General features: G+C 31.1%; 1 protein-coding gene across 1 annotated transcript; it reads right to left on the reverse strand.

Annotated features, from left to right (window-relative positions):
* Positions 1–9281: 9281 nt before the first annotated feature.
* LOC109609346 (uncharacterized protein DDB_G0287625) lies at positions 9282–11465 on the reverse strand. Its single transcript, XM_020026000.2, has 5 exons — positions 10623–11465; positions 10441–10571; positions 10347–10382; positions 10157–10289; positions 9282–9459 (listed from the first exon to the last, which is right to left on the reverse strand). Exons 1-5 carry the CDS (start codon positions 11440–11442, stop codon positions 9392–9394), a joined length of 1188 nt encoding a protein of 395 aa, XP_019881559.2. The 5' UTR covers positions 11443–11465; the 3' UTR covers positions 9282–9391.
* Between the last annotated feature and the right edge of the window lie 1239 nt (positions 11466–12704).

A 12704-nucleotide genomic window follows, 5' to 3' on the forward strand; every position in this document is an offset into this window, starting at 1 on the left:
CGATTAAGTTGTTTCGATCGTTTATGTTTAATGTTTATGGCTGCTAAAATAAAGGATAGTACAACTTTTTGTCTGATCTTTTATTTGTTTAATATGTTTTACATGCAACCAATAGAATAAATTAACTTAAGTGCCGCGATGACTTTATCCAAGGCGGCGTTTCTTTGTTTGTCCGGTAACATAACGTTACTTCAAATTTATTGTGTTTTTCAAAGCAAATTCTAATTAAAGATTAAAGCAATGCTCCTACATAGAATTAATTCTAATAGAACAAATTTATAGAGTATCAACAAAGTAATACTTTGACAAAATGGATTAATTATGATAATTAAAAGTAATTTACGTTTTTAACTCTGTATTTCAGAAAAAAAGAACATTGCTTTTTAAATGCAACTAGTACCATAAAAATGTATCTCACTTTAAATCAGTCTATTCGTAATCTTCTGACTATACGTTGTTTTAATTTACATATGTCTGATTCATGGTGATCACTTGAGTATACAGCCAACAAGCTGACAGTTCTAGACAAATGAAATTAATTAAGTTCATTTCCAAAACCATTAAACTTACTACAGAGAGGATCTGCAATTAATGCCTTTAGAGAAAGTGGATCTAGAAAAAAAGCAGCAATGTCAATATAAAAATTAACTCTCCGCAATTGAAATTAAGAGGGATCTAAGAGACGTTTCCATTTCTGTAGATACATTTCGTTGTCGTCTGAGGGAAACAACTTGCATGCTCCAAAACCTGTGAGGGAAACATCTTGCACGCTCGAAAACCTGCGAAGAAACCGTCCATTTCTATGAAAAAACAGATGAGTTCGACCATGAGCATGTAAACTGGACAATTACCAACATTACTGTTTTCTGATGAAAGCAAGTTTAACTTGCATAATTAAGATGGTATTCGTTCTGTGAGGTGTGCTAAGAACAAGAGTTTCGATCCAAAGTACACTGAGGGTAACAATGCTGGAAATGTAATTAATGGTTTGGAGATGTTTTTCTGGTACTGAAGTGGATTTGTTAAATAAAAATAATGGAATAATGGTTAGATATTAGTATATGGACACCCTCAGCAACACAATGCTGCCCTACTCAAATGAAAAATTGCCAATTATGTGACACTTTTAGCATGATAATGATCCCAAACATAAGGCAGAAGTTGTGAAACAATAACTCCAAGACAATAATGTGACAGCTTTTAAATGACCAGCGCAGAGTCTAGATTTTAACCCCTTTGAGAACCGTTAGGAGTTGGTGGACGAGGAAATTTGATCAACCCATATAAAAAAATTAAAAATTCTGAAGAATTACATAGTACAATTCCCGTAGCTTGGAATTCAGTTCCAAAACAATACATCCATAACCTTATTGGCTCTATAAGAAATAAATGAAAATATGAAAATAAATTCATTGCTTTAAAATTGCTCTCCCCTTCTATACAGAGGTATAGTAGTACTTATTATTATAGCTTTTACTTTTAAAAAGTAAAATACACTGCGTCACAAAAATATGGAATTTTTTTGAAAATGAACCAAAATGAAATATATATGTTATTCTTCTTAATTATCTTTTTAAAATAAATTAAGTGTTATGTTTTAAGGAAAAAATACAATGCTTTAATTTTAACATTTTTCAAGTTAAGTTTATTTACAACAATATGGAGGGCCGGTTCATTAGCTGAATAGCTAGTCGAGTATTGTCATGTATAAAAATAAACTCTTCGCCAATAAATGAAGCAAAATTACAACATGAGATTCTAGGATTTCCCTTTTATACTTCTATAGTTCTATGACAACCAATTCCGTATGTGCCTGCAAACTAATGCCTCCCCAAAGCATTACCCATCCTCCACCAAAGGTTTCAGTTATATTACATTGAGTGTAACGCTCTCCTGGTCGTCAATATACACTATTACAACGATCATCGCTATTTAAAGAAAACCTAGACTCATCACTAAAAAACACACTACTCCTCTCAGCTTCTCTCCAATAAAAATACTTTCGAGCAAAATCCAGTGCAGTCAATAAGGGACCTACTACAGCACGGTCTTTTCCTTATGGTGTCCTGGCTTATTCTTATATTATAATTCAATGAAAACTGTTGCTGCAGTAAAGTACTTGTAACAAACTTTTGTCTCAGGACTTGGATTCTTAAATATCAGTCTTGTTGTGGTGAAGACATTCTTTTTCACCCCTGTTCAGGCCTTTTTTCGTTGGTACCCAGTTTTTCGAACTCAGCCAAAATTTTTAGTAGCAACCAGTTGGCCGATTTTTTAATAAAACGGGAAATGATTGACTTATTTAGTCGTAAACTCTCTCTCAGTCTTGATAACACTGAATTATATTTTTTTATAGTTTTACTTCGATCAAAATAATTATAATAAGCAAAAGACCGCTAGTAAATAATCGATTTAAATTCACAGACAGCAACGAAAGACCATAAAGTAAAAAGTAGCTATAATTTTTTTTACTGAAAAATAAAAAAGAACGCAATTTTTCAAAGAATAAAATTAGATTAATCAGTTGTATCGTAACACAACAATAACAGGAAAAACAATAAACATTGAATACGCTGGCTCCAATTCAAATAGTCAAGCTCAAATATTCAATATGTTTTAAGTTGCTATAATTATGGCCATTAGTAAATGTATTTTATTTACATTTATATTTATTGATAAATGAAATTAATAATGTATGTAATTTTATGCATTGTATTTTATTGCTGACGTAACATTTTATTATTATTAACAAAAAAATATAAAATAAAATGTGCAGTACAACATAATATAAAATTTATTCAAATTAATCATGAACCAAAAAAGTAAATTATTTTTTTCGGTACCTAATGTTAATCTCCATCGTTACTTTAACTAATATGAAGATGCAAATCTTCTGCTATTTATGATGACTGATGCTAGTATTAATTAAACGTTTACGTTAGTTACGAAGTGTTGAGTTGTGTGTTATATGCGTTAATTAAATTTTAAAAGACTTAAAAGTCGCCAGCTTTATCCGCAGCCGCAAAGGTTTAGAACGTCCGCAAATATGAAAAAATCCAGCAACAAAATAAAATCGAACAGGTTCGTTAATGAGTGTCCCGTGTTCCATACAAAACAAGCCCCTCTTAAAACCATAATCCAGCTTATTGTAAGCCTATATTGACCCGAAACGCAAGTCATGACAGATATATTGAATAATTACCCACAATTATCGATAATTGACAACTAATTAGCAATATTTATTAGTGGTGTTGGCATCTGCCTTTCTAGCTTATAAATCAGGGCGCGTTAACGAATCCGAAATTTGCCGAGTAATTGCTGAATTAACGAGTCACGGGTGTTCCGATCGTTTTTTTCAGATTATCAGGTTTACACGTCCGTCTGGTTCTGGTGGAGGGTCGTTTAGGTTCCGTTCGTACAGCTTTACAACCAGTTATTTATTTCGCGGCGGATTCGATTCCTCTATGTTAGATTTCTTATATAAATATAACTAATTTTATTCATTCAATTTGTAAAACAATGCAGGTGTTCCACCTATGAATAAATAGTGGCATACAACAAGAACTAATTTTATAACAATTACTTAAATCATATTAATTTTTTATTTGTTAAGATGATACATTATTATTCGAATATATATTCGAAAATCGTCATTATCATATTATACTATAAAAATAAATGGAAAGTTGGAAGAGTCTCATACGTTTAATTATCTTTTATATCTTAAAGTTGAATTATAAATGGTTGTGTAAAAATTTTAATTCCGTAAGTTTATCCGAAAGAACAAGAAATATTAAATAAAATAGATTTTATCATTCCATTGTTAATTTCTTGTTAGTTTTATAATTTATAATTCGAAATTCATTATCGAATCAAATATATAATTGTAAAAAATATTAAATAAAGTGTTACCTTTTTTTAATCTATGTAGTAACGAAAATACGTTAATAACCAACCAAAATTAGAAGTTCAGTATTGCAAAATTTCTTACAGTTACCTTGGATCAAGTAGGTGGTGTATAACCTAATTGTAAGACAGTTATCTACACTAAGATATAGGCAATATGCTAGTTGTTCTTAGATGTATTATGGGCTGCCTATATTGGGTATAGAAATAAACTCATGTTCGAAAGTTAAATATATTGAAAAAAGTATGAGACTTGTTGCTATTTTAGAATTTTTTCATTAAAAGTAAAATTAAAAAAAAAATAATAAAATTAAATTTATTTTATAAATATATATATGGTTAACAAAATTTCTATTTTTCAAATTTATACATACATTAATGTTTGCTCAAAGCTGTTGCACATCTGGATAAATTTAATGTATTGCAAGGTCAGTCCATAATCACAATGATAATTAATGGCATTCACAAAAATTTTTACTTTTTATTTTAATAATAAATCAATTTGGTCTGGAAAAAAGTATGGAATATTTTATTAATTCTCATAAAAAATTAACAATATCTCAATATTTTGTGACATAACCTTTGGCTTCTATCACTGCTTGGTATCTTTTAGGCGTAGAATCAGTTCTGCAATGTGTCAACAGGAATTTGTTGCAACTGCTCCTGTATGACTTGAAGAAGTTCTTGTTAATGCTTTTCTTCAGATACAACGATCTCAATAAGATTTTGATCAGGAGACTGAGACGACCATTCAAGTACTCCTTAATAATTTTAGTGGCATCCCTTCCTCAGCAAATGTTGGTGGTGTTTTACAGTATGTCCTTGTATTGAAAACGATCCCTTTTAGTCTACACTTGAATCAAGGGTCCAACTTTGCCACCCTGTATAACCGTAGGAATTTGGTATTTAAAATAGTATTGTTACCCCACTGGCAGTGTCACAAATATTATACCATCCAACCTAAACCAAATTAATTTACTTTCGTCACTCCAAATGACAGTGTTCCATTTTTCCTGAGTCCATGACAAATGTGTTTTTACAAATGCCATACAGGACGGATTGTTTTTCTTTAATTGCAGCTCGACTATATAGTCCCGCATCAATAAGGCGGTTTCTCACTGTTACTAACATCTTGATTAAATTGTGTCGAAATTTCCTCCGTCATTTCTCTTGATGTATTGTTACCATCTTTGAGGGAGAGCAGTTTTATAATTTTGACTATCTTGGGAGTGCTTTTTCGTAGTCATCCTGGCTTGCGTCGATTTTCAACACCACCTTGAGTGTGGAATTTATACAAAATCTTCGAAACAGCAGTAATATTTAATGTTTTTGCCAATCATATTGCATTCGGCCACTTTCACAAAGTTCAAGTACTAAATTGAAGTGAAAATTAAACGTATTTAGGGATTACTCAGTTGAAACTGATCGAAAATGTTAGGAATTTAAGTACAACTTACTACAAATAAAATAATATTCCATGCTTTTTTCAAGTCAAAAAACATATCCGATGAAAAGACCTAACCAAAAAACAATGAGCGGCGATACTAGTATACCGGACGACAGATATGAAAAATTCCAGGGGATAAAAATCCAATTCACCACTGTACATAAAATATTTACAAGTACATTATATGATATATCCTCCACGGGCATCGATGACTATTTGACACCTTATTTGCGGGGTTATTCAATTCTTCTTGAGATTTTTTGACCCATGTTGGCCAAATTATAGCTCGAAGTTTTAAAAGTGTTGCCGTTTTAGCATATCTCATACATGGTCGATAGGATTTAGGTCAGATGCAGCTTGAAAATTTGTTAGTTCACCATTAGTGATGTCTCTTACGTATATCATACCGTGCCTTGGTATATGTACAATTCTGTATGGCCATTATAACAAATTTTTTCCCATACCACAATGAAATTCTCTTGAAATATCTAAAATTCTTGAACTCTTCGACGATATCCTAGAATATCTTTTCTGGACCAGGCCTGAACTCAAGGATCATCATTGTACAACTCAATTCTACTTTTTTCATCTGTGAAATGAACAAATTTCCATTTTTCTGACCAGTGAACACTACTGTAATCAATTATAAACTAAATATTGTCTCATAAAAGATAAGTATAATGATTTTTTCTTTGTTATTTAGTTCATAAACATTAATCAACTACCTTTATATATAAAATCAAGTATAATTAAAGTGGACCCATTGTTAATAAAAGTTTAATATCTCTTACTTTTGAAGATAGAAATTGAATTAGTTTAATTTATTCATGTTTGAAGGAACGCTACAAAAATATTTTGTATTACAATAAATAATTATTTTCTTAAAACCATAATAGTTTTACCCACATTATAAAAATAATAATACACTTTAATTGTAAATAAACATAATTCTACAATGCAATATTTATTAGTTTTTTTTAAACAGCAAATAAACAATTCAAAATAAAAGGAAAATTCCGGTTGTCGAATTACTTTCCAACCCAAACATAGGGATAATAATGGGCATAATACGGATAGACATATGGATAAGCAATATAGGCACTTTCAGATCCCTCTAAATCACCATCCTTCTTTGGTTCCGGGTTTCTAAAATCAACAAACGATAGTTAGTATTGATATATTACATTACACTTATTATATTTCCTAACCAAATCCATTGACCAAGTAGTGTTATAAATATTTTATGTATGGTTACTAGTACTAGTTAGAAGTAATTTTGAGTAAATTTTGTAAAACTGTAATGTTGTAAAATATACTGACGCTCTGGCTATTCTATGCAGAGGCATCTGCTGCAGTAGAGACTCAGAGATTGGTTGAGGAAACGGAGCTGGTATTGCAGAAACTGCAACCACTGCCACTACCAAAACAGCAACCAACTGAAAAGATAAAATAATATTTTTAATTCTAAAAATTCCAAGTGCAAGGCGTTAGATGTTTTGTACATTTGCTTGGATGTTTATTTGACAAGCATGTGTCACCACATGCAAATTTCGTTATGATTATAGTTTAAGTAAATCATAACAATTTAGTTGATGCACTCTTCAAAGGTACGTTAAAACTGGTACAATAATAGATATGATTTTAGTTCTTACCAAAACTCGCATGTTTACTTGGCACAATTTTTCACTGAAAAACGACTGTCGCACATTCTTGATTTCCCCATCTTATATATGGTAGATCCCGAAGTCCATCTCTATTGGGATAACACGTGATGATAGAGCTTTATTGTGTTCACAATTATAATTTTAAATTACTTCATTAAATCCCTTCACTATTTTAATAATGAGTTCCGTAATTCCAGTTTAACTTTGAATTAACTTTGTAAATGTTATTGTAATTAAAAATGTGGTCGTAGAATATTGGTCTTGTCGCTGAGACATTTATATCAATATAAATTTGGGGCTTAGTTATTAGAATTTGGTAATTAACAGTGCCCAATAAAAGTATAATGTATAATTAATTATACTTATTTAAAAACTCTATCCAGATATGGCGATAATTAAAATTGTATAATAAAGCATGTCTTATCACAAGCTTCCCTCGTTCGTTATCGTAGTACACGTTAATTAATGCTTTAATGCGGGTTTCTTAATATTCTTTTAGGCTTTTGAAGTGCGAAAACTTGCAATGCATCGAGATGTTGGCCTTCGTTTAATCGGATGCAATAAAACAATGCGACAATATCAAGGTTATAGAATCTTCTTTAGCGTTGCATGGAATATTTAATGCAAATCACCGTCCTCCCGTTTATTTGGTTCCTTTTTTATTATTCAATTTGACAAGCTTTTTATATTATTCTTTTGGGTTTTCGTAATAATTCGATGACACAACAAGTTGTGCTTGTTACTTTTGATTTCACGCAACACGGTTGAGTGAACCGACTGCCAACCGACAGAACGATATTTTAAATTTCAAGCATTAAAACGGCTCGAAAACAATGCGTCAATTGAAAATTTTTAATTTTTCATCCACACAAACGTAGAATCGAAATACACGCCCAAGGTTCTCGCAGGATGAGACATCAGACTCAATTATATCGGCTGATTTGCGTATCACGTCACATGAATAATGGATAATCTCCGCATAAAATTATCTTTTAAGTGCATGTGTGTACTTTTGGATTTTCCCGTGGTATGCATCCAAAATTGGAGCACGCATTAAAGTCAATTGGGACGCGGTTTAATTAATTCCAGACTCTTGTATGTATGTAAACACCCACAAATTAACATTGCCGTGATTTATGGTAATCAAAGGACATATGCATTATGTTGGATAATAATAAATTAACGGTGTAAAGCTTGTCCTACACAAGTTCAAACTATTTGAATGTTGATCAGAATGAGCAATTTTGGTTTTACTTTGTTGAAAGTGGTCAAGTAATGTTAAATATTATAGCCATAACTAATTTTCTTAATGTGAATTGTTTAATTTAGTAATTTAACATCAATACTTTATGTATTAATTTAACATTAATACTTTTTGCTTTATATTTTCAGCACATCTCCAAAGTATAGACTCGAATATATGAACCCTGTCTCAGTGAAGTTGGCCCAACCATTCCAAACATGAAATTTCTGAATTTATTTCATGATAAGCAAACATTTTCATGAATATCATGAGGAGAGAACTCTTATCACATCCAACAATATTTTGGGATTGTTATCGTGTTGAAACATATTACTTAACGGCATTGTTTCTTCAAAGTCTGGAAAAAAATTGTTTAATATATCCCTGTATATAAATCGGTCCATGTGTTCTTCTATACGATGAAGAAGGGCTACAGCAGAGGGGCCTTTACAGGTCTTTAGCCAAACAAACTCCAATCCACAAACCTTCTTTTCACAATCCTTATACTAAATTTGAGCAACTCCCATTTCCTCCATGTTGAAGAATGGATTGTTTTTTAACATTGCAGTTATCCATTTATCGACTGTTTCAAATTTTTCTAATTCTTGTTCTGTTTCTTTAAATTTTTTATTAACATAGAAAACGACTGACTTATTTAATTGTAAACTCTTAGCAATTTTGGTAAGGCCAAATTATAATTTTTCCTATAACACATGGTACAATTTAACTAGGACCTATTATTAAATAATTATAATAACCGAAAGATCACTGGTAAATCGACTGAACAGACTCGGATTAAATACAATAATTTAAAAACTATAGTTATGGTATAATTGTTTCAACTAAAAATCAGAATTGTACAGTTCACTAAAGACTAAAATTAAATTGCCTAGCTGCATAGGAGACAAAACAATAACACAGAAAATAATAAATATTACATTACCTATATTGAAATTATTCAGATTTCAATTATGTATCCACATAATTATTCTGGTTAAATAAAAGTATGCGCAAATTTAAATAGATTTCATATGATTTATTGTGTGTTGTTCCTTTAATTAATACACAAATCATTATAAATTCAGGATATTAAATAAAATTATATGCTCATTAAATCGTTAATAACAGTATTTATTTTTCTAAATCTAGTTCGAGGCATTTGGAGAGCGCAGTAGAAAACTCGCATCCATCTTCGGTTTCTGGAAATCAAAATAGTTTATTAATTTGGGATTGTAATTTCATTATAATTTCATGTTATTAAGATATAATTTTAATTTCGTAGGATTCGTCTTATTATTCATGTTTATTTTAATACACATAAAGCGTGAAATGGTTGTTTTATGACTCACGGCAAATAATACAAAATGGTTTACGCAAACAATAAGATTAAACAATTTTGGAGGAACAGATATTGAAAACACAATTAAACAGATTGTTTTTTAATGTTATGTCTGTACTTAATGAAATATTTTTATTTGAATTGAATTGATGCTAATTAATAGTTAGTAAAATATAAATCAAATACATGATTGGATTTGACCAATTATATAATATTACATGTTTGTTTAGGAAATTCATACTAAAAGAATTTTTTAAACCTTTAAAATACAATAAAATTTTATTTTTAGACTGAAACTATTTATATTGTCATAAAATAATGAAAATGGCTAATATATAAGTATTATTTACGTAGTTTAACAAGAAAATTGTTAGTCACTTTCCACTTAAAAATATTTTAATTACATTTAGAATTTTGCAAATCATTTAACGACGCGATTATATTGTACCATAAAACAACAGCAAATTAACAAATCAGAGTTATTTCATGCGTAAATACAACAAAAATTGGCCAAGATCTCAATTTTTGTGTGTTTCATATTTGGAAAATAAACATACCTGTTGTAGAAATTCTGGCAAAACATCTTCGAGCTTCTCTAAGTGCTTTAATCCGTTTTAAGTCATTGTTTGGTATATTATCTTGCAACCATTTTATTACCATTGTTTCAGAAGGTGATCTTGAATCATCTAACTAACAATAAATAAATACATACAAAAATATAATCAAGTTGTTAGACTTTGTACTTACAACTTCCAAGTACCCAAAAACACACTGACTAACACACTGAAAAATAACCCATTTAACACTAATATACTTTACTTACATTCTTGTTTTATTTTACCTCATGATCATTGTTGTTATCATTGTTTGATCGTTTTTGCCTCATGTAACTAATGCCAAACCTGTCATTGCTTGTTCCATAGTCGTAACCATTTCCGCGGTAATTTGTTTGGCCGTAACCATACGGATTGTCTGCAAGAACATCTATTTAGCCAACCCTTAACCTTGATTAACACTTCCTACCATTTCTTCCAGTGCCTTCATTTCTATCATTCATTCGTCCACCATAACGGGAGTCACCACCTTTCCTACCACCACCACGACTATTTTCTTCACAATCCTCGTCGTTGCTGTATTCGTGTTTGTTACTTCTGTTTCTTCCATATCTGCTGTCGTGTCGTCGCTCATGTTTGTCATTATGTCGATTGTTCCTCGAGCCCTCCTCACTTGATCCCTCTTCGCTTTCCTCCTCAGAAGATTCATTGTCGTCATCGTGTCTACCCTTGTAACGATTCTGTCCGAAACGCTGACGGTTGTTCTTTTTGTCGTTCCGATTTCTGTTGTCTTCATTATCATCTTCGTTGCTGTAGGACTTATAAGGATTGTAGTCCTCGTCCCTGTTCGAGTTGCTGAGCCTGTTTTTCCTATTGCGGTTCCTGGATGAGTCGCCATAACCGGAGAAGTCGTAGTCGTTGTCGGAGTTATCTTTCTCGTTATTTCCGAAGTTATCGTAATTGTGTTTGTTGCGAGACTTTTTGTTTCTTCGTCTGTTGTTCCTGTTCTTGTTAATTTGACGATCTTCATTGTGCCTATTGCCTCTGTCGTCTTCATCCGAAACGTCCACGCCGCATTCCTTCAATTTCTTTCGTGCTTCTATCTTTAAAATATTGTCTTCCTCGTCCATGTTCTTTGTGTCATTGTTGTTGTTGTTGCTGTTGAATATGTTGGTGCTCGTACTGTTCTTCAAGGCGTCCCCAAGCTTGTTCGCTCTGTTGTCATAGCAGGAACCAAAATTTAAGTATAAAATGGAAGTGCACAACAGTACAAATGTAATTTGTCTCATTTTGAAAATGAAATCTAGTTTTAAGGAATTAGACCTTATAAAGAGTGTGCAACAATACATGACAAAAATGATTGTAACAGGGCCAATTGTTGTGTCACATTAGATGATATTTGGGGCAATTGATCAATTATGCAGTCCATCAAACTGACGTACTTTCAATTTGTGACGAGTCGCAATTTTTTAAGGTAAACACGCGAATATTTTTATTTATTGCAGACTATTTAATTAACAAATCATGGAGTGGGATTTCCCAGATATGTTTTGTTTGTGCATATATGAATGACCGTAAATTTTTTACTGCTATTGCAAAGCACGCATGAAATTGTTCTTTTATGGACAATAATATTATGCCAAAGGTGGATTGGTCAGTTGACGGAAAGTACACCAGTAATTTATTGCTTGTTTGCCGACACCTCCGTGTACATATTTATGAGTAAAAATTGTAATTCTAAAATTATCACCGTCTATGACAATTCCAGTGTACGAATTCTCATCGTATGAATGACATTTTTCTTATTGTTCAGACTTTGGTTTATTACGACCTCTGATTCATTGAAAAAGCGCAATTAATCTACTCAGTACATCACAACTTATTAAATTTAATTGAACTAATAATTTGCATATTACACGTAAAGCCATGAGAATCAGCTATTTTTTTTTTGTTTGTTTGCACACGCATCGCTGAGTTCAATGACGGATTTGATCGTGTTTTTCTGATAGCACGGCCGTAATGAAGTACACCAAAATTTGTCCACAATCAGTCGAGCAAGAATTTAAGGAAAATACGGTTAAATTCGACAATGGAATTGTCAAGGTGAAACACAGATAAACACTTCCACACTTGTTAGAAGTGTGCATTAAAAGTTAATGTTTTAATTAAACGTGAATTGAACTATTAATTGTTTTTATTGTTTAACTAACATAAATAACATTTATATAAATCAATAGCTTTAAATAGAAATAATAATTTCCTATTTATATATTTACTTAATAAATTGGAATATTAATACATATTATAAACTTCGATGCATCCATCATTGAAGTCTCCAAATATTCGACGGTGAAATTCATCTATAGATGAATAAGATGTTGTGCAATATTGTAAAATCCATATTTTGGCATGTTTACTTTAACACTAATCACCAAAACAATGATTCAAGCTTGTGCAAATACATTTTTGTAAATAATTTCTCATTATCCAATTTGTTTTCCTTCTATTTAACAGAAACAATTTACATTTAAATCATTTATTATCTTAAAAT

The sequence above is a fragment of the Aethina tumida genome, chromosome 1 (assembly GCF_024364675.1).
Source record: "Aethina tumida isolate Nest 87 chromosome 1, icAetTumi1.1, whole genome shotgun sequence".
NCBI classification, from domain to species: domain Eukaryota; kingdom Metazoa; phylum Arthropoda; class Insecta; order Coleoptera; family Nitidulidae; genus Aethina; species Aethina tumida.

Bases quoted from the DNA above. Each gene is read 5' to 3' on its own strand.
- LOC109609346 (XM_020026000.2), bottom strand. From the start codon at position 11,442: ATGAGACAAATTACATTTGTACTGTTGTGCACTTCCATTTTATACTTA. The intron at 10,290-10,346 runs GTAAGTACAAAG...ATTTATTGTTAG, and splicing joins TTTTTGGGTACTTGGAAGTT to TTAGATGATTCAAGATCACC. The intron at 9,460-10,156 runs GTATGTTTATTT...TTTGATTTCCAG, and splicing joins TGCCAGAATTTCTACAACAG to AAACCGAAGATGGATGCGAG.